The 25,619-nt window shown below is 45.1% G+C and overlaps 1 protein-coding gene across 2 annotated transcripts in view; it reads right to left on the bottom strand.

Moving 5' to 3' along the window:
* Window positions 1–25,619, bottom strand: part of Pc (pyruvate carboxylase) — a 109,037-nt gene that overhangs the window by 40,311 nt on the left and 43,107 nt on the right. The window contains exon 1 of one of the 2 annotated variants that reach the window (XM_021151255.2): window positions 22,424–22,512. The exons of the other annotated variant lie outside the window; for it this stretch is intronic. Within the exon in view, the coding sequence (XP_021006914.1) occupies window positions 22,424–22,429 (6 nt within the window). The 5' untranslated portion in view covers window positions 22,430–22,512. Of the gene's footprint in view, window positions 1–22,423; window positions 22,513–25,619 lie in introns of those variants that run through there. 2 annotated transcript variants of the gene reach the window in all.

Raw genomic sequence — 25,619 nt, 5'->3', positions numbered from 1 at the left:
GGGAGGGAGGGAGGGAGGGAGGGAGGGAGGAAAGAAAGAAAGAAAGAAAGAAAGAAAGAAAGAAAGAAAGAAAGCAAGCAAGCTGGCTGGCTATTCTTCCAGAGGACCCAGGTTCAATTCCCAGCACCTACACAGCAGCTCACAACCGTCTTTAAGTCCAGTCTCAGGAGATCATACTGCCTGTTGGACCTCAGTAGGCAATAGGTATGCATGTGGTATACAGACATACATGCAGTTAAAGCACCTATACATATAAAGTAAAATAAAATTTAAAAGGACAAGAGAAAAGCCTTGACTCCTATCAAAGGCATGCAAGAATTTCTCTTAGAAACAGATGTGCCATTGGAACTGCTGCATCCGACAGCACAGCAAACTCTCGCTCTCTAAAGCATTGTTCAAACAATCTGTGCAGCCATGAAGGACAATGGGCTCCTATATATCCCCCAGGGTCACTGCTGACTCCTACAATGTCAGACTTTTGACGTCCGTCAATTCTCTAGGTATAACATCATATTTTGTTTACATTCCTTTCACTTGTGTGTGCTCAGTGCTAGCCCAGAGCCTTGTATTTGCTGGGAAGTACAGCATCACTGAGCTAAACCCAAGCTCCTGTTTTGTTTGCACTGTCAGGTCTCTATTAGAGAAGCTGGAGATGAGCTCGAGGTCACGCATATCTTTTGAGTTTTTCTCTTTGGTGAATTGCATGTTCATTTCACTTCCCCATTTTCCACTGACCTGGTTGTCCTTTTCTTGCTAGCTATAATCAATGTTTATTCCAGACCCAAATGCATTCTCTATTACTGTGTGGCAGACTCCCTCCTGCATGGAGAACGTCTAGCAGATCTTAAGGAAAGGAAGAGCTGAAGTGAGAAAGAAAATACAAGATGGGGCAAGCTCCAGGCTTGAGTAAGGGCTGGCCTAGAACCAAGCAAGAACACCTCCTTGAAAGAACAAGTGCTTGGATTTTCTGGGACAGTCCAATTGTAAAATTTCTCAGTATCTGGCTAGGGACATTACCCAATGACTGACACAGTTTTTAAAAACTCTGGCACCAGGCCAAGGTACAGATGTCACTGTCCAAGATATAGGGCCAAAAAGAGTAGACCATCAGCCCAGGGCAGACCATGAGCAGACGGCATGCCTCCTACTGACATGTAAGCTGCCTGCCTGCCACCGCTGCTCCTAAAACAGGGATAATGAGGTCAAGCTGTATCAAGATTAAACTTGAAGACAACATCTGGCCCATGTGATCAGCAGAAGACTGAGATTAGAGATGCAGCAGCTCTTGCCTCAGAGGGAGTTTAAGAAACCCACTTTCCAAACAAGTGGGTTGAGGTCAAGTGACTCTTGTGGAAAAGTGAAGACTGGTGGTAGACAAGAGCTCTGCTGTAGACACCTTCTTGTTTTGGCAAGGAACACACAACACTTTTCTGGCTATAATCTGACATGTTTCTGTAGAGTGCTATGGTCATTGGCATTGTTGTTGCTGTTATTTTGAGACAGTGTCACAGACCTAGCCAGTCTAGAGTTTGCAGTCTAAACTAGACTAACTTGGAACTTGTAGTTTTCCTCCTGCCTCTGCCCCCCAAGTGTTAGGATTACAGGGGTGAGTTGCCACTATCTACAAACATGCCTGGCCCTAATATTCTTTCTTTAAAGACAAAAACCAAGAGTTAAGGTTCAGACACTAAGTCTGTTCTAGTTTAAAATCAAGTACCAAGAAGGTTTGCAGCCCAGTACCACGGAGCCACAGTAACCCAGCAGCGTGACTGTGGCTCCCACACCTCACCAATCTCCCTGGCAAGTGGTACATGGTTATCATCCTAGCACGTGGAAGGGGCTAGGCAGGGGGATCAGGAATTCAAGGATAAATCTAGCTACTTAGCAAGCTTGAACCAATCTATGCTCTATGATACCCTATCTCAAAACAAACAAATAAAAGTCTGCTGAGCTGATACCAGAATCAGTAAAATAAAATGTGAAATGCTTGGTTGAAATCTGGCTTTGATGGCCCGATGTAGCTCAGTGGCAGATTACTTGTCTACCAGCAAGACCCTGGCTCAGTCATTCCAAACACTGCCAAAACAAAAAGCCTGAATTTCAGACAAATAGTAACAACATTTATATATAAATATAGCCTATATAATAAATGTATATTTATACTGCATAAATATTTGTTGTTTAATCACAACTTAAGTTTGCCAGGGTATCCTACAGTGTATTGGCAACTCTAACAAACCATTAGAGTTGAGGTCCTACACAGGCAGGAAAAAAAACTAGTAGAGAGAACTCCCAGGGCAAACCCAGTGCCTCTGCCTTGGGGTCAAGCTGCCTGGTTTGAGTCAGCTGCACTGACTCTGACTGGACCTCAATTTTGTTCACCTATAAAGTGTGGTTTAATAGTAATTACCTCTGAGGGTTGGTAAAGAGAGATCAAATGAGTTGAGGTACGTAAAGTGCCTCGACCACTGCCTGTTACATAGTCAGCCTTCACTCAGACGGAGGCTGTTTGTACTTGGAGTAGTACTGAGTATTGATGGTGGATCTGTGGGTGCTGCCAAGGTAGCATGGGGCAAAGGGGAAGGAAGAAAGCTGATTATCACCACTCCCACCCCCAAAGGTGTATCAGAGAGGCTGCAGCTACAGAACACCTTGTTTGCTGAGATGGTGCTCAGAACAAGTCAGATTATCTCAAAGACAAGGCCCCACTGCGACCACAAGCTGCTAACAGGGAGCCATTGGGCTGGTCTTGCTCTTCTCACTGGCCCACATGACTGTGCATACTGCTCTATGGCTCCATTTCCAATGGCACCATGTAGTTGATGGAAAGTGGCCATACCTGGTATATTTATTCCTTAGGAATTAGAATTCCCTCTCATCAGGGCCCTTCCCTCACCTCTCTAATTTACCACTGACAGAACACCTCCACAGTGGGCCAATGAACACAGCCCCTTCTCTACCTTCCTCTTAGATACAGAATTCAAAGAAAGAAATTCCTTTCTCTACTTAAAGGCTTAAAACACAAAGGGTTTAATTCCATGCAAAGTGGGAGGAAGAGTTAAGAAAGATGGGAAACAAGGCCCTCTGCTCATACAGTACGCAAGAAGCCACCAAGAGCATCCCAAAATAAAATGTTCTGATTACTTTAACAACACAAAGACAGTCCCTCTATCTTCTAAGAGACTGATTTCCTTGCTCCCTCACAATCAACAGAGGATTTTTGAAAGTTAAAGTATAGGGGTTTAAAACTGCAGTGTTTTGATGTATGTGCCAAACATCTATCTATTCTATAGCTGAACTTGGCCTTTCCTTCATCTTCCCCATCATGTTCCAACAGTCACATAAAGCCCCCTCTGGTCTTTCTCAACACTATCCCCCCAAGGCCCAAATTATAGCAGCACCCTCAGCTCTTTTATCTTTTTGTTGCCCCTCACCATCATCTACTCCAGAATGCCATTAGTTTCACCTGTTGAGTCCCTTACATCATCTCGCCTTCCACTTCTGAACACCCATCCTGCATTAGCCTCTTCTAATGACCTGAACTATTCTAATACTCTTGTAACTGTCACTGTAGGAGCCACTAATGGGTAAGATGTCCTTCTGGCAGTTTTAGGCTGAGCTCATAATGACCAACCTGCTTCCCAGCCTGTCTCCATCATCCTTCCACTTCCTGGACCCTGTACAGCCACCCACCTGCCTCTTTGCCCTATGTTTTAATCATCATCTCCTTTCCCTCTAGATGGTCCCCATCTGGAACACCCTTCCCTGTTGTATGACTGCTATTATGGGTCTGATTTATGTGTCCCAGTGTTTCTCCCTCCAGAAGTCCTACCATAACTTCAAGAAATAAGGTGGAGTTTTTTGTTGCTGCTGCTGTTTTTAAAGACAACAATGTACTATGTAGCTCATGATGGTCTCATTTTGAGATCCTTCTCCTCACCGCAACCCTCCTGAGTGCTGAGCTTATACGCACTGTAACTAGTAGATTTGTTAAGTTATAGACCATCCAAGGATAGAGATAACAGGAGAGGTGACAACTGTAACATGACCAAGAAAGACAGAATGTAGGTCAGGTTAATCGATCTCACAGCCTCGAAGGCTGACTATATCCCCACCTCCACCTCAGACTCCATGTTGGCCAGGGAAGGAGCAGATGCTTTGAAACAATGGGTGGAGTGCAAGCTGAACAGTTTGACAACTGCATCTTCCTAATCACCCCGGAAGAACAGAACTCACTTTCTGGAGAGGTAAAGCAGGAAGAAGCCCTGAGCCGAGGTAGGGCACAAGGCATAGTGGAAGACTAAAGATCTTGCAAAAACGGGGCAAGGAATTGGAGATAAGTGACTCTGCATTTTGCCCCCTCCTGCACACCATTCCTAAAATACCTAGAGCATGAGGGTGGAAAGATTTCTGGATGTAAGACCCCACAAACAGCCCACCTCACCACCTAACCTAGAATAAGACCAAATTGAATCCCATTCACTTTGGACTCAGGCAGCTTTTGAATCTCCCACTCCTAAAACATCTAGGCAAGCCAAGATCATTGGGCTGATTTATTCAAAGAAGACAGAAAGAAAGTTGCAGGGGGAAAAAAAAAGGCAATTTAGAGGCAGTAGAATATGCAGGGAGAAGAAAAATCATATCATTAAAGTCCTCAGGGAGATAAGACCATATCCCCAAAACAATGGGATATTATACATGTGTTCTTAAAGAACTACTCAGGAAAAAGGCGCTAGGAAATTAAAAGTATGTTGGAAACAAACAAAAACATCAATAGAAGGGTTGAGATGCTAAGGTAAAAGGAAATCTAGAAACTGAAGCAAAAAGACAAACAGCACATAAGCCAGGGAGAGGGGATACGATGAGAGGTTCAGTTAGAGATCAAAAAGCTAAATAATATGAGTTTCAGAGAGTGATGAAAATAAAGAGGAAAAATTAATAATAATTCAAGGAATTCCCAGGGTAGACAGAGAAGGGCTGGTTGGGAGTGTTATAAACACACCAATACCAAGATGTACTGACCGGGGCAGAACAGTCACAAATCAGAAAGGTTTTGGATTTCACAGCAGTTTGAGACACTACAAAAGTACAAAGCATAACTTCAAACTTGTCAAAGAAAAATGACTCTCAACCTGAAATGTTTCTGTCCACCTAGCTACAGATCATGTATGAAAATAAAACAACTAAGTAAGCCGATATAGTAGTGCACACCTGTCTACCCCAGCACTCAGCAGGCTCTGGAGAAAGAAGGATTAAGAAACTGAAGGCATGGGTGTAGTGGTGCAGGCCTTTAATCCCAGAACTTGGGAGGCAGAGACAGGTGGATCTCTGTGAGTTAGAGGCCAGCTTGATCTACAGAGTGAGTTCCAGGACAGGACAGTCAGAGTTACATAGTGAGACCCTGTCTTGAAATGTCCCTTTCCCACAAAAAAAGAAACTGGAGGCAGAGGCATGCTTGTCCCAGTACTTGGGAATGCAGAGGCAATCTCTGTAAGTTCTAGGTCAGCCTGGTCTATACAGTGAGGTTCTAGGCTACACAGTAAGTCTCCGTCTTTCAGTCTTCCTCAGTCTCTATCTTACACACATGCACACACACATGCATGGGGCTGGGGGAGACAACTCTACAGCAAAACCCTGCCTCTTAAGTAAATAAGTTTAGTAAGACTAGAACTAGCTGGGCATGGTAGTGCACGCCTTTAATCCTAGTGCTCATGTGGCAGGTGAATCTCTGAGTTCAAGGCAAGCCTGGTCTACAGAGTGAGTTCCAAGCCAACCTGGACTACACAGAAAAACCCTGTCTCAACCAAACCAAAGCAAAGCAAAGCTAGGGCTAGTGTTGTGGTTTGAAGAGGAATGGCCCCTGTAGATGTATGTGTTTGAATGCTGACCATAGTGAGTGGCACCATTACTGGGAGGTGTGGCTTTCTGGACTAGTGTGACCTTGTTGGAGGAAGTGTCACTGCAGTGGTGGGTTTTGAAGTCTCCTATGGCCAAGCTCCACCTAGTGTGGAATCCAGTTTCCTTCTATGATCTTAGAATCAAGATGTATAGCTCTTGGTGCCTGCATACTGCCATGCTTCCCGCCATGATGAATGGACCATTAAACCTCTGACACTGTAAGCCAGCCCCAGTGAAATGTTGTCCTTTATAAGAGTTGCCATGGTCATGGTGTCTCTTCACAGCAATGAAACTCTGAGATTGCTAGCCACCTTTCCCCAGAAGCTGTCATGGTGGGATCTACTCCTACAAGGGAGCAGTAAGAAAGCAGGCATTTGTGAGCATGTGCACATGTGTGAAATTCCCTGAAGATGCTTTGCCTCCGATCACTATCACGCAGAGGCTGGAATTACAGGTGGTTGTAAGCTGCCAGAGATGGGGGATAGGAACAGATCTCAGATCCTCTGCAAAAGCAATACACACAGCAAACTGCTGAGCCATGTCTCCAGTAGCCACGGGTTTTTGTTGTTTTGTTTTGTTTTGAGACAGGGTTTCTCTGTGTAGCCCTGGCTGTCTTAGAACTCACAGCCTGCTTCTGCCTCACAGGTGCTGGGATTAAAAGCGTGCACCACCACCGCCTGCAATTCTTAGGGTTTTGTTTTGTTTTTAAAGATGTATTTATTTATTATGGATACAGCATTCTGCCTGCATGTATGCCTGCATGGCCAGAAGAGGGCACCAGACCTCATTATAGATGGCCATGAGCCACCATGTGGTTGCTGGGAATTGAACTCAGAACCCCTGGAAGCAGTCAGTGCTCTTAACCTCTGAGCCATCTCTCCAGTCTCCACAATTCTTAAGGTTTTAATCAGTGCATTCTGAGTAATAAGAGATTTCTCTTGGTCCTGCTCAGCCTTGGGTAGACTTGAATCATCCCTTGTTCAGCAAATCTATGCTGCATCTGTTACCCACCTGCTATCACTTGGAGTCTAAATTACCAAAAACTGTTCTAGTAACAGAGCACTTTTGTTCAGGCAACTGTCATTTACTTACCAATGGTCCCAAGTGCAAGAGCAGCAGGGCACCATAATATGTTTCCTTTAAGTGACAGTTTTTGACTTAATAAGAAAAGGAAAAAACCATAGGCTAAGATTGCTAAGATCTTCAGCAAGAACGATTCTATGTGTTGTCAAGTGGTGGTGGCACAGGCCTTTTTTTTTTTTTTTTTTTTTTGTAAAAAACTCTCAAGACACAGACCCGAGCTGGGTTTTATTGAAATGTCAGGAGCAGGCACATGTCAAGGTAGCCAGGGAAGGGGTGGTGGTGATACAGGCTATGAGTTTGCAGGGGGGAGCAGACCCCATGTCCATGACCCTGCATCTCCTCTTGGCCAGAACATGTACGGTCCCAATTGCATGCTCAGTCCTGGAAGGGTTTTTTTTTTTTTTTTTTTTTTTTTGGCACAGGCCTTTAATCCCAGCACTCCGAGGCAGAGGCAGGTGGATCTCTGTAAATTAAGGCCAGCCTGGTTTATAGATTGAGTTCCAAGACAGCCAGGGATACAAAAGAAACCTTGTCTTGAAAAACAAACAAACAAAAAAGGATTTATGAAACAATGAAGAAGAAAAAATAAATTAAATTAAAATAAATAGTTTTGTTGCTATACCTCAAACTGCAAAATATCTGTGCCACCAGTACTAGAGTAAGTACCTTGTTCATGCCACCACTAGGTCTGCGTCATCTCAGAGCAGCACTGCAAGTGGAAGGACAAGAGCTTTTGAAAATTGGGGCAGGAATGTGGTGTGTGCGTGTGCGTGTGTGTGTGTGACTTCCAGCACTTTGAAGGCAGAAGCAAGAGGGCTGGAGTTTTAGGCCAGCTTGGAATATATGGTGAGGCTCTGTCTCAAAACAACCACCACCACTAAAAGAGCAAAACCAAAATATTTTGAGGAAGTTCTGTTATAACAAATATTGTTGATTTATGCCAACCTGATTTATTCATACGTAGTGTATAGGTAAGAGTTTGAAACTATGAGGACTCAGGCATCCTGGACCCTCGCTGAAGGATAAAGGGTCTGCTGTCCTCCCACATGCCCCCCCCCACACACACACATCTGCCTCATCTTTGTCATGTAAATGTGGTATACACAACTAGCTCCAGGAGCACAGCAAAAGAACTCATTTCCTGCCTACTCTATGCCAGGCACCTTTTAGCTCACTGAATTTTCCCCATAATCTCACAGGGATATAATCAATCAACCCAAATTTTACTGATAAGAAGAATGAGGCTCCTCAAGACCCACGTGAAGTAGCAAACTCCAGAATTATTACTGCCATTCAATTTCAGAACCCCAGTTTTCCCACCCAAGGAACCTGGCCTGGTGCCTGCTCATAGTGTGGGTTCCAAACATACTTAATTGAACCAAAATAAAATTGAATTGGAATGCAAATGTTCTCCTGGAGCCAGGATCTTCCCATGCTCTAAGATCTAGAAAACGGCCTGTGAGCCAGGGCAGTGGCTATAGCTAACAAGGAAGTGAACTTAGAATCAGTCAGCTCCCTATTGTACCCAGGAGCCTCTAAAAGAGTAGGAAGTGCTCTTAACAGCTGAACTCTCTCCAGCTGGGAATAAAAAGGCCCAGCTTTTTTATGTGGGTTCTGCTCCTCAAACTTTGGCCCTTATTCTTATACAATAAGTACTTTACTAATTGAGACAGGGTTTCACTACGTAGCTATGGCTGTCCTAGAACTCACTACATAGATGAAGCTGGCCTCAGACTCAGAGATCCACCTTCCCTTAGCTCCCAAATACTGGAAGTAAAGGCATGTGCCACCAAGCACACCTAGCCCTTTATATTCGAAATATTGCAAATTTTTAGTAAACTTAAAGATTTTTCCATGTTGACTTCAGAACTTCAAAAAAATGTATTAAAACTCTGAATATATTAAAAGCATAAGATTAATACATATTATATATTATATATACTAGTATATCCAATAGTGAGAATGCTGGTTCATACCATAATTTGCTTGTTTTGTTTTGTTGAGACAGGGTATTGATAATGTAGTTCTGGCTATCCAGGAGCTTGCTGGCCTCAAACTCACAGAGATCCGCCTACCTCTGCCTCTGAGTGCTGGGACTAAAGGTGTGTGCCACCTTGACCCAGCAGTAGTTTTTTAATCTTTTAAAACCTTAAAAGCTTTAAAAGTCACTATTTTTCCTAGTGACTGCACTAGTTTACATTCTCACCACAATGTGCAGGACCCCTCTCCCCACACTCTTTATCAACACTTATTGGTTCTCAGACTTGAACTGATCCTCCCCAGGACTACAGGCACATTGCTACATGGTCCGCTTCACGTGTCCCTCTGGTAACTCTCGTCTAACTAGCGGGAGGAGGTGTCTCCTGGCTCCGGTAGCATTTCCTTGGTGAGTAGTGGTGCTCAGCATTTTCTCATGAACCCGCTGTTTGTGACTTTGTCCCGTCTTTCCTATCCATGTCTGCCTATCATCCCCTATCTCCAAGCTAAGGACGCAATCCCAGGCCCAAACGCTCTACCACTGAGCTAAATTAAATCTCAAACCATCTGCAGGCTGTTTGCCCGGTTTCTTCACTGACTATAAATGATCATTCATACCCAAAGGAGGATGACTAGAGGCCGTGTGATCAAAGCCATCTTATTGAGCATTTTGCCAATATCACTGTTGTGGGACAGAGGGTAAGAGGAAGCATGGATTCTGTTTAAAATCTGCTCCCAGAAACTTAAAATCTTAAAAACTTAAAAACTTTGAAACAACTTGTATCTGAGAAAATCCCTCACACATGAGAAGTGGCCAAAGTCCCACACCATGGAAGGACGGACGGAGAGCTGAAGAAGCTGTGATGCCGCTGAGGAAACTGAAAGAAAGGGTCACGGAGGCGAGCACTGCAGAAAGCCCTGGCTCACAGGCTCTGACACGTGCTCGGCGAGTGTACCACAATGAGACAACCCTGAGCACCTCCTGTGGCAGAGCTCTGCTTCAGGTCAGGGTCCAGCAAACCCTAACTCCCTACCCCCACCCCAGTGTTTATAAACTAGGTTGCCTGGGGGAAGCTCTTTTGCCTGAAACATAAAAATAAGAATAATTCAGCCTCAGATATTCATTTGGGAAGATTAACATGAGAATCCATGTAAACTGCTCTTGGCAGGGGAGCCGACACACCACCAACTGATAATCACCCACAGCAAGCAGCGCGCGATTCCAGGCTAGGCCAGCCTTGGAAAGATCATCAGCTCAGTACAGAGAGGCACCACAATGATTGGGGGTGATCAGCACAGAGGGGGCCGGCAAAACCGTGACAGACAGTTGGATCTTGCCAAGCTGGGAAGGAGCCATGTGCCCCCAAACCCCCAACCATTCTTTCTCTATTAAAGTGGTGCTCACACCCAACACACCCCAGCTGTTTGCATCTCAAACCACTTCCCAAGAACAGCAAACAAAGGCCAGGGATGGGATGGAGAAATGCCAGGTGGAGAAATATGGCATGAACAAAATGGGTGGAAGGGCTGGGCAGGGGCAAATGGAATGTCACCTGGCAAGAGCTAAAAAAATAGCTGAGGCAGGTAGCAGGATTGCCTGGGGCAATGGGAACACTTGTGCTACAGAAAGGGCAGTTCGAGGTAGATGACAAGTGGTAAGAGGCTCCAGTGGCGCCCATAAGCAGAAGGTGTACAACGTTAAGGGAAGGACCCACACAAAGTGGAGGAAGAAGTGTTCATTCATTCATTCAATCTTGACAGAGCCTTTCAGAAAACCTGAGCACTGTTAGGATTGCAGATAAACGGAATAGATAAAGAGGACACTTGTGAAACTGACTTCATTCTCATCAAGATCATTCTGGCTGGGGGATGTAGCTCAGTGACAAAGCACTTAACCAACATGTATAAGGTCACTGGTTCTAGTCCCAGTTTCCAGGGGAAAACAAACAAGTAGATCATTCCAGATTAATTCAGATTAATACAGACTGTGTTTTTGTCTCAGACCCCCTCCTAACATTAGGTTTCCTGAACAGGAACATAAGCCATACAAGTAAATCCCTGTCCTCTCCAGCCCACACTGAGAAAGCACTGAGAAAGCACACAGTCCCTATTAAGTGTTGATGTAGGTTTGGTTTAGGGCTTGATAGAGGAAAACAACTGAAGCACGCTGACCTCCACCCCACCGTCATCTGCCTCCTGAACACATATGTACACACATAGCCTCCCGTCTCCTTGAGTTGCTACCCCATGACTTAGCAGGCATCTGGGCTGTTTGCAGTTTAAATAAAGAGCCAGAGCCATGGGGCCTTATCGACTCTCCTCCTGAACTGAGGGGAAAGTTTCCTCCCAAGCAAATATGAGAGTTCTCTGACGCTACACAGAGCAGTGGCTGCACTTTCCCTCACTGCAATCCATAAGACCTTGAGCCTTATAAAGTTGACCTTTGCCCTCCAGTGTCGACATGCACACAGGAGGCCTTCAGCTCCATTAGCCACAAACATCACGTCACAGCCCAGGGTGGCCCTAACTTGGAGCCAGACTAAGACCAGGCCTTCCTGGGCTGGAGAGGTGGCTCAGTGGTTAACAGCACTGACTGCTCTTCCAGACATCTGAGTTCAATTCCCAGCAATCACATGGTTGCTCACAACCATCTGTAATGGGATCTGACGCCCTCTTCTGGTGTGTCTGAAGACAGCTACAGTGTACTCATATAAAATAAATAAATAAATAAATAAATAAATAAAATCTTTTAAAAAAAGGAGGAGGAGGAAGAAGAGGAGAAGAAGAACAAGAACAACAACAGACCTTCCCTTGACCTCTGGCAGCTGTGCCAGTTCCACAAGAGACCCTTGTTGGTTTCCTCCAACAAGCCATTCCTACATACAGGCAGGCTGGCCTAGAGCTTTGGATCTACAGCCCATATTCTTCTATCCAACTCTGAGACAGGATCTATCCTCATTATCAGGCAGCATTTTGCCATCTCCAACCACAGATGTTCCCACAGACCCATGAGCAATGATCTAGTCCACCCTCTACTCGATTCCCATCCTTAAGATCTGTACCAAGAATGTCTCCTCTCCTTTTCTTGCTGGAAAGCTATCTGTTCTAGAGAGAGTAACAGTGGCCATAATGTGCATACACACACACACACACACACACACCCAGGGGTCTAAACCAAAATCAAAACCAGGTTTCCCCAAGAGCCTGGAGAGGTAGTAGGAACCCACTTAGGTTTGGCAGGGTCCCATGGAAGGAATAAATGGCAATGACACTTGAATTTCCAAAGGCAGAGGACTGGGAAGACCAGACAGGGAAGAGATGAAACAGCTGGCCTAGGGGAAGCAGCAGAGGAGGCTAAGAGCTTTTTCCTGCTTAGTGTCACCTCGGTTGTCCACCAGGGAACAGGTAATATGACGATCCTTTCTCCCACTGGAGCCAAGAGACAGATCCCTCACCAGGCCACATTACCTAAGGTCTGTGTGCTTGTACTAGATTTTATTAGAAAGTAGCCTTTTAAATGCTATATGCTACAAAGATTGCTTTGGTGCTATTGGCCTCAAGACCATAGGGTGAAGACAGGAAGGGCCCCTCCTGCTAAGCACATTGCCATCATAAAAACCAAAGCACCCAGCTGAGCTTTGACAAGGTTACTTGGGACAGCACAGCCCACTGCTCTCTTTTTCGACCTTCTGAACTAAAGAGCAATTGCTCAAAAAGGGCTCAGCCTGGTTCTGGCCACATCCAGAGAAGCTACTAATAAAGTACAGCTTTCTCTGAGCTTGGTCAAGGCCCTAGGTGGGCACAGTCTGGATGCAACTCTTCTAAAGAGCCAGTGGAAGCTGAACCCTCCAGGGCCCCATGGCAGTGTCAGGCCTCCACCTCTTCTCCATCTTTTGTTAGAGCTGATGGTATCAGCTTCCACTTCCCTTCCTAGTGCTGCTGTGGCCTATGACAATTTCTGCTGGAGTCACTGGGTAGGTATGGGACTGGAAAGTCTGGTCCTCTGAGCCCTGAGAACCACAAATGGCTGAGGAAACACATCTACAACAGATTTTGACCACTCTCTTGAGAATTCCTATAGATATGTTACATCAACATTCTCATACCATGGTGAAATATAGGATGGGGCATTTAGCTCCATTGTACTGAGTGGAGAGTTGAGAACCTCATGCGCATACCTGCCATCCAAATCTAAAGTACTTGATTCATTCAGTCTAGCTGGGAAAAGGCACCAGCTCTGGGTCTCCCTGGGTCAGGAATAGGCCTCAGGCAGGAAGGAGATATTGCTCTCCCAGAGTGCTCTGGGGATGCTGACAATGCTCAGGCTCAAGCTGGGTGATATTCTAGTTTTGGTGGCAGATGGACCAATCTATACACATCAGGTTGGGAGGGAAGACAGGGGCCTGACACTTGCTGACTCTGTTGTTTTCAATTTTGATATAGAAAATCTAGCATTCCCTCCACCCTCTAAAATGATATGGGGTTGGAGGGATGGCTCAGCAGTTAAGAGCACTTAGTGCTGCTCTTCGAGAGACCTAGGTTCCATTCCTAGCACCTGCATCAGGCGGCTCACAGCACAATTCCAGGGGATCCAATGTCCTCTTTTGGAAACTCATGCAGGCACATATACATACAAACAAATAATAAATCTTTTTTCAACTGTAAAATACCCCAAAACACCAACAGTACTGCAATTGTCTGGTAACAAAACAGGACTGATTCTAAGACTGTTTCAGATATCAAAACCTATTTGCAAAAATGCTGTTCTTCATGCATAGGACTCCCTGTCCACCCTTCCATACACTCCAGCCATCTCCATGACTCAGACCTGACACAAGGCAAATACTATGTAAATAATTGCCAAACTGTATTATTTATAAAATAATGGCAAAAAAAGTCTGTTTGTGCTCAGTACAGACACAGCCAGCAATCAACACAGGACTAACCATATACTATATGGCAGTAACAGCATTAACATATTTCCCAATGTTTTTCATTCCTTCAGTACAGAAGCCAAGGATACAGAAGAGAGATGTTTTTGTTTGTTTCTTTGTCTGTGGAGCCAGGTTTGTTTGGCTCCACAAGGGGAGGCCAGGTCATTCTGTGCCATATCAAGCCAACTGGTGATCCCGAGCTAGGAATGACACACTGGAAGCTCAGCTTCAGGAGTGGGAACGCTGACAAGACAGACTTCTCTGTACCTGCCCCAGTCCTTCCTGTCCTCAGTCCAGTTCCAACTTATAAAAGCTGATTGTTCTGCCAGGGCAGCTGGAGACCCTCTAAAGGCAACACTCTCCGTACCAATCCCAATGCAGCCAAGAGGCACTGAATTTGTGTGACTTCTGTGTAGAGGACAGGGGGAATTTCTCTTATTCTTTTATTCGGAAATTGTAAGGAAGACCCTACTACACAGCTCTACGTGTTGTGGAGAAACAGAAAGCAGTGATCACCACACTTAACAAATTCACCATGTGCTGGCAGAGGTAAGCCCTACAACAGTCAAATGAGTGTCTACTACCAAAGGCCACCACCACAGGGCACTCCACCCCTCAGAGTTTATCACCATTTTGCCAAGCCTATCACAGGCAATGGGGCTACTGAGTGAAGCTCCCAGGCCTCACTGTCCCCAGAAGGGCATTTCTAGTTAAGCAGTGATAGTTCCAAGCCAAAGAACAAAGGCTTCTGGATTGATTCAACCAACCAGTGTTGGTAGGACTTCCCCATCTCCGTAGAGTCCTCAGTCCAGTCGCATACACAGTGTACATAGATTCACCATCCTCTCTCCTAGCACCACAGCTTACGCTTCAGAGTTGTATTAACAACAGTCGGTGATAGCTATCTCTTTGTTATCAACTTAACTACAGCTAGAATTAACTAAAACCCAATCAGTTGGGTACACTAGTGAGGAATTTTTCTTTTTGTTTTTTGTTTTTCAAGACAGGGTTTCTCTGTGTAGCCCTGGCTGTCCTGAACTCACTCTGTAGACCAGGCTATCCTAGAACTCAGATTTCTGCTTGCCTTTGCCTCAAGAGTTGCAAAAACTCTATAAAGGTGTGTGCCACCACTTGGGGTTTCCCCTTGATTAAATCATTGAAGTGGGATGAGCTTTAATTCTAATCCTTTGAGGTAGGAAGGCTCAACTTTAATCTGGGCCATGCCTTCTGGTGGCAGCCTACACACACACACACACACACACACACACACACACACACACGTGGAAGAAGGATGCTTTTGCTCTTTGCCTACTTGCCGTTGCTCTCACTGGCAAGTTTATTCCTACACTAACATTAGAGACTCTTCCTTCAGATTCTGGCCTATACTAGAGACCAACGGAGATGTCAAGTCTCACGGACTGAGCAATTACAAGATTTTTGGACTTTCCATTGATACACAGCCATTATTGCCAACCAATCCTGTAAGTCACTCTAAAATTCCATATATATACACACATACACACACACACACACACACACACACACACACACACACACTCATTCTATCAGTTCTGTTCCTCTAGAGCAGTGAGCAGTGATTCTCAACCTGAAGGTCACAAGCCCTTTGGCAAACCTCTATCTCCAAAAATATTTACATTGTGAGTCATAACAGTAGCAAAATTACAGTTATGAAGTACTAACTAAAATAATTTTATGGCTGGGTGTCACCACAACATGAGAAACTATATTAAAGGGTTACAGCATTAGGAAGATTGAGAACCACTGCTAGAGAGGGCCCTGACTAATACAAGTTCAATGCTTAAGTTGCTCTTCAACTTAGAAATTTATATCACCTGCTGAGACTTTGTTTCCTGACCTATTGAAGCAGAATGATCAAATAACCTTGTGGAGTCGTTCTAAGAACTCATCAATGTAATATATTTTCTGTAATACCTGGGAGACCGTGGCACATTATAGATGCCCAGTACAGTGACTCCCCAATATCCAATCTTTGTGAGACCACCCTCTCTATTCTATCATGCCTTGAGCTACAATGTACAAGAGGCAGAAACTCAGATACAATCTTTAGGCATTTAAGAACAGAGCAACAGTCCTATACAGGGTAATGGCCAGAGGAAGCAATAGGCTGTGAAATAAAAATCCTATTCTTCAATCTGCTTCCGTCAACCTGAGCTGTGTCTCAAGGAAAGTCACCCCACCATCCTGAGCATCGTTAAAAGAGTGGTGGCTTTTTCACACAGAAGCAGTAGGAACAAAAATTAAACTACAGACTTCTTGCTTTGAGGCAGCATTCTACAAGGCCTGATGGAGACCCAGTGCCATCCTCAGTCCAGCTGAGAAAGGAGTCAAAGTGTGGAGTTGGTTAAACAACACAAAGTAAAATCTAAACAGAGAGTAACACAAGCACTGAAAATACAATGCGACACTGAGGAACAGACTCCAGCAATTGAAGACTTACACACTGAAAGTTACAATAGGTAATTTAAAGAAATTAACATGCTCATGTTCACAGATGACTATGCAGACACACCCAAAACTGATCTACAGACTTAGCATCATGTCAACCGGTTTTTTGGAGGGTGGTAAACAGGGGCTTGAGACAGGGTTTCTTTGTGTAGCCCTGGCTGTCCTGGAACTCACTCTGTAGACCAGGCTGGCCTTGCCTATCTCTGCCTCCTGAGTTCTGGGATTAAAGGCATATTGCCATCACGCCCAGCTGCCATGCCAATCTTAATATATACTAATGGCCAATAAACACATGCAAGGATGCTTCACATCCCTAGCCACAGGGAAGACATAACTCAAACTAAGCAAGAGGCCAATTCAGTCATTAGAGTGCGGTAAAAATCAAGATGGTAAGTAGTGGTGAGGACCTGGAAAGACTGGAAGTCGTCTGTACTGCTACTGGGGAATAAAATGGGGCAGCCACTTGGGAAACAGTCTGCTAGCTCCTCAAACAATGAAGCAGTTGCCATGTGAGCCAGCAATTCTACTCTTAGGATATCAGGAAATATATGTGCACCTAAAAACTTGTGCACAAGTAGTCATAACAGCATTGTTCACAACAGGCAACCGGTAGAAACCCTCCAAACATCCATCAGCTTACTTACGGATTAACAATATGTGGGACAGCCATACAATGAAATATTCAGGCACCTAAAAATAAAATATTGTTGGGGCTGGAGAGATGGCTCAGAGGTTAAGAGCACTGACTGTTCTTCCAGAGGTCCTGAGTTCAATTCCCAGCATCCACATGGTGGCTCACAACTACCTGTAATGGGATACAATGTCCTCTCCTGGTGTGTCTGAAGGCAGCTACAGTGTACTCATATAAAATAAATAAATAAATAAAATATTGTTACAAAGTGACTGAACTCTGAGAACAACCTATGTGAAAGAAGTCAGATACAAAAAGGTACAAGTAATACAATTCATTTAAAACAGTGAAGTCCAGGGACACAAAGCACATAACAGTTGTCAGGAGCTGGGAAGAGAGATGAACAGGGAGGAATTGCAACTGCTAATGGTCACAAGGTCTCCTTGTAGGGTGATGGGAATATTCTAGAATTAGATAGTGAAGATGGTTATTCAACCTTGTAAATGTACTAAAAAAAAAAAAAAACACTGAATTTCAAACTACTGAATTACACACTGTTAAAGGGATGAATTTTTTTTTGTTTTGTTTTTGTTTTTTTTTTTTTTTAAAGATTTATTTATTTACTATATGTAAGTACAGTGTAGCTGTCTTCAGACACTCCAGAAGAGGGCATCAGATTTTGTTATGGATGGTTGTGAGCCACCATGTGGTTGCTGGGATTTGAACTCAGGGCCTTCGGAAGAGCAGTCAGCACTCTTAACCACTTAGCCATCTCGCCAGCCCCTAAAGGGATGAATTTTGCCAGTTAGGCCTGTAATAACGGCATTTTAGAATACAGAGATGAGGGGAGGCAAGTTCAAGTCTCAAAACAAAGGGTAGAAGAAAAATTCTAGCCAGTCACAGTGGTATGTGCCTAAAATCCCTGCAGCTTGGGAGATCGAGACAGGGTGACCACTTGAGCTCTTAAGTTCAAGATCAGCCTGACCTACATAATGAGTCTTGTATCAGAAGCGGGGTGGGGTTGGGGCTGTGTATGGTAACTCATGCCTATAAGCCCACAGCTCAGGAGGTTGGGGCAGGAAAAGTGCCACAAGTATGAGGACAGCCTGAGTTTCATAGTAAGTTCCAGGTCAGTTTGATATACAAAGTGAGACCCTGTCTCAAAAAATAGCTACCTAAAACTAAAATGCACATTCCCTGGTCAATCCTAATTCTAACCCAGTCTCAAAAAACAAGCCAGTAAAGTGATGATTGCAGAGATAAGGCCTGATTCAACTCTTGTCACCACATATGGAGAAGCTGTATGAAGCAGTGAGCATCTGTAACCAGCCCTAGGGAAGCAGAAATGGCAGGACCCCTAAGCCTTCCTAGCAGCCAGTCTAGCACATTGGTACAGCCTAAAATCAGAGATCTTGTCTCAAAAAATAAGATAGAAGCCAGGCGTGGTGGCGCACGCCTTTAATCCCAGCACTCGGGAGGCAGAGGCAGGCGGATTTCTGAGTTCAAGGTCAGGTCTACATAGTGAGTTCCAGGACAGCCAGGGCTATATAGAGAAACCCTGTCTCAAGAAACCAAAAAAAAAAAACCAAACACCCCAAAAATAAGATGGAGAACAACCGATATCAGAACACCATACATAACACACACAAGCACAGACGTACACAGAGTACATTTTATATAAATACATATCAGTAAAGCTTTATTTTAAAAAAAAGTGTTAGGGCTTCAGTTTATTTCTGTGTTATAGCACTCATGAAGCATGCATCAAAAAATTTACCAAAATTCATTTTTTTTTAAGTTAGCAACTTTTTAATGAAGACTAGGCACCTACTTAACTTGTATAAAGTCCAGGGTTCAATCCTTTTTTTTTTTTTTTTTTTTTTTTTTTTTTTTTTTTTAAAAAGGGGGTTTCTCTCTGTGTAGCCCTGGCTGTCCTGAACTCACTCTGTAGACCAGGCTGGCCTCGAACTCAGAAATCTGCCTGCCTCTGCCTCCCGAGTGTCCGTCCGGTGTACCAGGGTTCAATCCTTAGCACCTATCACATATGTTCTTATGGTTTAATCTACTGTGATGTTAATCATGAGGAAGACTGAGACTTGCTCAGACATGTAGTTGCAAAAGGAAGAAAATATTTTAATAACCTCTAGATGACTGAGGCTACTCCCCTTGACATTATATCCGAACTCAATAGACAAGCAATTCTCTGTGACAGGAAATCTCAAACCTCATGAACTTTTCCTACTCTGTGACTTTAAAAATCACTGGCCTTTCTCAATTTGTAAATGGGTTTTTTGACCAACATGATTTCGTAATCTCCTGTGCTGGTCATCTGGAAAATACTGGCTCCTTGCATTACGGTGTTCTCATGGAGAGGAGCACGGCACAGACTGAAATGAATTACTAAAACACCACCAGTATAACACCATCACCAAGGTCAGTGTTGTTAGAAAGGCCTTTCAGTATTTTAAAAGCACCCAGCCCAGGACAAACTCTAATTTGTTTTTTCAAGCTCTAATTTCACCAAGGCTATATGAATTGTTAGCTATTTACTTTGAAGCAACAGATTCATCAATGTTCGTTTTTTGGGGGGATGGAGTTCAGAAAGCGCTCGAATCTGTGTATCTATAGTCATGACCACAGTTTCACATCAGTGCATTCTGAAAACCCATCAAGTTCAACGTGCAACTCATACAACCGAGTGAGCTTTCCCCACAAAACCCCCACAGCTGGTAAGTAAAACCACACAGAACGGCAAGAACAAGTGCCCAAGCACAGCACATTAGTGTTGATTAAATAAATCTGCTTCATTAAGGTCAGCGTTAAATGAAGTGGAGGGCAAGGGCCTGGGATGGTGCCCTGTGTGCAGCTCATTCCTGGAAAGATGTTGCCAGTTTTGTGTCTAATTTTGCCCTAAGTTAACATCATTGGTGGAAAGAAAAGCGGTCTGTTGGGAGCGTTAGGAAGACGGCTCTGCTCTGAAGGCCACCGTTGCCTGGGTTTAAGGACCTGCCTGGGGAGCCGCTAAGAACCGCTGGGTGAGGACAGCACGCCCTCCCAGATTGAAGGCAGTGGGATAATAAAGCAAACAGCCACGCCTGCTGTGTGACTTATGAGGAGCCATGAGCAGATGTGACTCTCCCAGACACCTGTGCCTGCAGGACGGGTGGCCTCCAAATACAGAGCTGGCTGAACAGGCTCCTTCCTGATTGCCAAACCCAACAACACAATTCCTACTCCCCGGCCTTGCACCACCTTTCCCTTCCTTTGACCTCCAACTAGAGGGCCAGTATAGAGAGTGGATGGCTAGGGAGAGAGGGTGGGAGGACAGCGAGGGAAGGGAAGGGAAGCACAACCCACATCTCCTGCCTTTGCCCCAGGACCCCCCACCCCTTCCTGAAGATACTTCTCTCACCTAGACCCAAGTAAGCCTGGATCCAGGCACTTCATAGGGAAGGTGCCTTCTTTTGAGCCTAAAATGGGCCCTACTCAGAAGTCACAAACATAAGACCCCTCGCTAGCTCAAAGCCCTGTACCCCCATAACAAACAGTGAGCAGCATGGGGGCTGCTGGGAATGGATTTTTTATTTTCGATGAGACTGTAACACCAGCGCCCACAGCCACAGTAAAGCCACTTGGCTAGAGCTGAAGAAGGAAAACAAAGTGCTATTCAGGGCCCAGGGACAAACAATAGGCCCTTATCCTCTCTTCTGGTCCAGGCCCAGAGCTGCTAAGCAGAACTAGAAGGCACAATGGGCAGTCCCTGGGCAGGGTACCCCTAGATGTGTGTGGCCCCAGACAAACTTTTTTTTTTTTTGTGATCTGTATACATGAAGGACTTGAACCATTAAGTATTACTCTGCTAGTACCATTCTGATAGCCCAGTGACACAGGTCCATATAGGAAATGTCACAACTGCCTCCTGGGACTGGGCTTAGACATAGATCAAAATAATTACATGGGACAGCTGGCTATCCTTGCACAGGAATACAACTCAAGAGCATCCCAAAGGGTCAATGTGTGCCAAAAGGGAACAAGATGAGAAACGTGAGCATTTGGAGGAAGGAACTCCAAAGTGTTCCTTGAGGTATGGCCAGGGCCAGAAGCCACTCTTGAGCAAACAGTGGTACTTCTAAAAATATAATCACAATCACGGGTTTGAAAGGTTTGTCCTCAAAAATGAGTGAGGAATTATAAGTCTAAACACTTCCTGTCTCCCAACTCTGGGGTGATCAAGCCACCTTGGAAACAGTCAACAGTGAGTCCCTGGGTCTTCACACTCCCTCCTGTTGGCTAACAGGATACTTTAAGTGTAGCGCCTTACTGGGCCAGTCCCTCAGTGAGGCCCAGAGGTGAGGTACCAAAAAAGGAGAGCAAAGAAAGACTTTACTGAGAGGCTAGGATCAGGCAGTATGAATTGCTAACAAACCCAGATGACTCCCAGGTTGGTAACCTCTGCTGAAGCACTGAATTCAACTCTAAACATGCTCTGTCCCTAGGGGGCAATTCTGCCACCCATACCAGAGCTGGTTAAAGGTAGGTTAAAGGTAATGCCTGCAAGCCCCTAGGCTGGGCTAATGAGAAGAGGCTCACCAGGTCATCAGACAGCACCAATCATGGGCCGAGCAGGGCAGCAGGCGCTGCTCCAGCTCCTCTTTCACTCTCCACTTGATGACAGGGAGAGACAATTCTGAGTTTGAAATGTGCCTAAGGTTCAAGTATCCTGCCAAACCGCCAGTCAGAAGCTGCCAGCTGCAGGAGACAGATAGCTACAGGGGAGGGAGGATCCCCTAGAGGCCCCCATGGGCTTGGGGCGTGCTCCTGAGCGCTGTGCTTTTCCTCCACAGTATGATCACAGCAGTAACTGCACAGGCTCTGGCCTTCTGCTGGCTTCTTTGATGAGAGGAAATGTCAGGGCCTTCTTTTCCCTACTGTGTTCCCAGCAGGTATCTGAGACTTACTCCTTCAGCTACAGAGCAGTACCCAAAGCCAGGTCTATAGCACAGCACTCCATGCCAGGCAGCTACACAGAAACTAAGGGTGTGGAGTGATGCAGCCCCACCCACAAAGGGCTATGCTGGTGGCCTTCCCTCAGAGGAACTCTCAGGAGGCAGGATGCCAGGCTCCAAGGTTCCCACTACACATCCCAAAGTCTCGTGCTAAAAGGAGGAGAGAGGGTATCCGGGCAGCAATCCCAGCTCTGACAAGCATGCACTGGTGGGTGATGCCTGGTTCCAGCCCAAGGCCCCACTTTGGTTCTGTCTCCTCTCTTCTTAGTCCAGGCGCCAGCAATTGCTCGAATCTTCCTGCTCTTCAAGCTAAGTACTCTCCACCCTGACTCTAACTCCCCTCAAAGCTCCTCACAGTCCCCGTCCTGTCCTTCTGCCCCCTCACCCCAATAAACAAGCTTACCAACCTGCATTTCTTTAGCCCCAGGGTCTGCTGGAACACACACTACTGTTGGCAGAACTTGGCAAAAAAAAAAAAAAAAAAAAAAAAATGCCCTTTGTGCAGGGGCAGGTTCTCTTTCCTGGCTCTCCTGTCCATTCCAACTGGGTAAATAGTTATGGAAATAAACCCAATGGGAGAATAAGATGGAACCACAGAAAGTGTACGGTGGACTTAGCCCTTTGTAACTTCCAGTAACCCATTACTGGAAAACTCATAGTCCCCTCAGGAATGCATGTGGAAAAGCTCTGCTTAGGAGAAGGAGCTCTGCAAATCAGCATAAGCTTCCAGAAAAAAAAAAAAAAAAAAAAGCCTTCTCCTTTTCCTACCTAAAATAAAGGAATTGATAAGCTAAGAAAAAAAAGTATGGAATTCTAGAACTAAGCTCCAAGGAAGACTAGGCCAGTCCAGGGCACCCTTATTCTGGTTTATAGTGAAAGAGAGCTGCTGTCTACTGTCACTGGGCTTTGCCTCAAACTTTGGTTCAGAACACCAACACTTAAATTGTATATCCACTGCCCTGGTTGCCGTTAGAAAGGAAAGGTCTGGAGATCTCCTGGTACTTTCAACCCTAAAGGAGAGATCTGTTTGGTACTTAGGTGACCTGGGTTGACAGTTACCCAGTCTAGGGGGTCCTGGCAGCACCATTCCCTGCTCAGAGCTGCCTACTGTCTAAAATGGCCTAAGAGGACATGTAACAAAAAGAAAACAAGATTCTCAGCTTTCTCCTGGGTTAACAGTCTTCTCATCCAAGATGCAGCGGCCACAATCAATTGTAAAATCTCTAACTGGTCAGTGGTGGCACACACATTTAATCCTAGCACCCAGGAGGCAGAGGCAGAGGCAAGGGCATTCTGACTTGAGGCCAGCCTGATCTACAGAGTTCCAGAACAGCCAGGGCTACACCAAGAAACCCTGTCTGGGGCAAGGGAGATTAACCTTTAATCAAGAATCCAAGTCCACCCTCTCACAGAAGCCTATATTACTCTCTATGGTATGACAGAAACAATGAATGGGGTTCTCTCCTCCTCCCAACAATGCTTCGAAAGAGAGCTGCACTAGAGAGACTCTCGTCTCCCCACGTAGCTCCTGTAGAGGGAGATGACTAAACCTCCATAGGTTCCCTCTAGACCAACTCCACTATTAACATTCCACTCCTGTCATTACAGATCGAGAAATGAGAAGCAAAAGAATAAAGCACACATTTCTCAGCTGGTGAGATGCTCAGCACGTAAAGGGTCTTGCTGCTAAGTCTGACAAACAAGGGTTTGATTTCCAGGAACAACATGGTTGATGGAGAGAACCAACTCTAACAAATTGTCCTGACATGCAACCCGCCCCCCACACCTATAATTAGAATATTTAGAAAAAAGATTTCCCCAGCCTCTGGCCACTTTGAGGCAATAACCTCCAACCGTCCTCCTCAAGGGGGTTCCAGCAACACTAGAGCTTCTGCCTGGATGTTAAAAAAGAACAGCTAAAGAGGAAAACATTTGTTTGCAAATTCTCTCTTCGAAGAGTACTCTGTAGGGCCAAGGTGGGGTCTGTGCCAATGCTACACACTCTCCAAGATGTCTAGAGTGGGATAGTTCAGTGACAACAGTGGAATGAATGAGTCCCAGGCCAGTGTGAATGAACCAGTTTTGAGGATCCGTGCTAAGAAAAACACCTAGGCAACAATGAAGTGGGTGAAAGCTTGAGGCATGGTATCCAGGGCTCTTCTGTGTGAAGGTAGAACTCAAAGCTAGGTCATAACTCTTTGGAGTTACTCTATTACTCAAGATAAACACCTGGGTTTATGAGAATGAGCATCAGTGACAAGTGATACCAACTTAGTAGTAGCAGTTTGGAGCCTTGACAATGCATTTTTTAAAAAAATGTTTGTTTAGTGACTGTATGAATAAATAGGCTCAGAACAAGGCTGCTTGTGTCAGAAGTGATCAAACAGGCTGAGATAGGCAAAAGGTGTAAGGATGACTAGAACAAATCATACTTTTTTTCATGTCATACTTCTTGCTGGGACAGGTGAAGGACAGAATGAGGGTGGGGTAGAATGGGAGAGAGCAATGGTATTCTCAGATATTCTCAGATTCCACAAACCCTGGTGACTCAGAAGATACCTGTTGAAACTGAAACTTCCTTTTTTTTGTTTGTTTTTTTGTTTTGAGACAGGGTTTCTCTGTGTAGCCCTGGCTGTCCTGGAACTCACTCTGTAGACCAGGCTGGCCTCGAACTCAGAAATCCACCTGTCTCTGCCTCCCAAGAAAGTTCTATTCCTTATAAGTTAAGTATCCATGCTACCGTGTACCAGAAAAATCTACCTTCTTCCTCCTGCCATAGGCTCCTGCCTAATCGCTGGGACAAAAGGAAAACCCCAAACATAGACTCAATTTTGGAAGATGGGACAAGCACAGGGAGACAGTCACTGGGGCTGGCCCTGGGTAGGGACAGTACACCAGATAGAAACAGGAGCTTGCTTCAACCCTGATTCTTTAAGCCGTACCTCTCTCATCACACACTCTCCTCCAAGTGGCCCTGCCCTTTGGCTCCTTCCTTCCTTCTACTTGACATCAGGACTCCCTTCTGTTCGGGGAACCAGAGCTGGGCCGAGATCCAGACTTAATTTGTTCAATGCACAGAGACATTAGTGTATAATGAAGGAAGCACGGCTAAGGAGGAAATGCCTTTCTTGGCCCTTGGCTGGGCTGCCAGTGACTGTACCCATTTATACCCTCTTTCCGTACATGTAAGGAAGAAAAAGGAAGAAAACCCACTTTCACTGAACAGCTAGGAGTGAGCAAACAGCCTCGAGAAGAAACTCAGTCACTAGCTTAAAAAAAAAAAAAAAACCCAAACCAAAAAATAACAACAAAAAAATTCCTTTGTATTTTTTCAGACCTTCAGGCAAGATTGTCTTTATCTCTGTTGTATCCCTTAAGAACATTCTAAATCTGAGTGTACAGCAATACCTGCAATCCCAGCACTCAGGAAGTAATCTGCTACACAGCAAAACTGAAGCTCTCCCTGGCTACATGAGATCCTGTTTCAAACAAACAGGTAAATAAACAAAGAGTTACATTCTAGAGAGGAAATGCGGGGGGGGGGGGGGGGGGGGGGGGGGGGGGGGGGGAACATGCTAAACAGATGAAAAGTGGGGCACCTAG

This window comes from Mus caroli, chromosome 19 (genome assembly GCF_900094665.2).
Source record: "Mus caroli chromosome 19, CAROLI_EIJ_v1.1, whole genome shotgun sequence".
Taxonomy (NCBI): Eukaryota; Metazoa; Chordata; class Mammalia; order Rodentia; family Muridae; genus Mus; species Mus caroli.
Note: the sequence above shows the minus strand (reverse complement) of the source record. Positions and strands in the feature narration are given on the sequence as shown.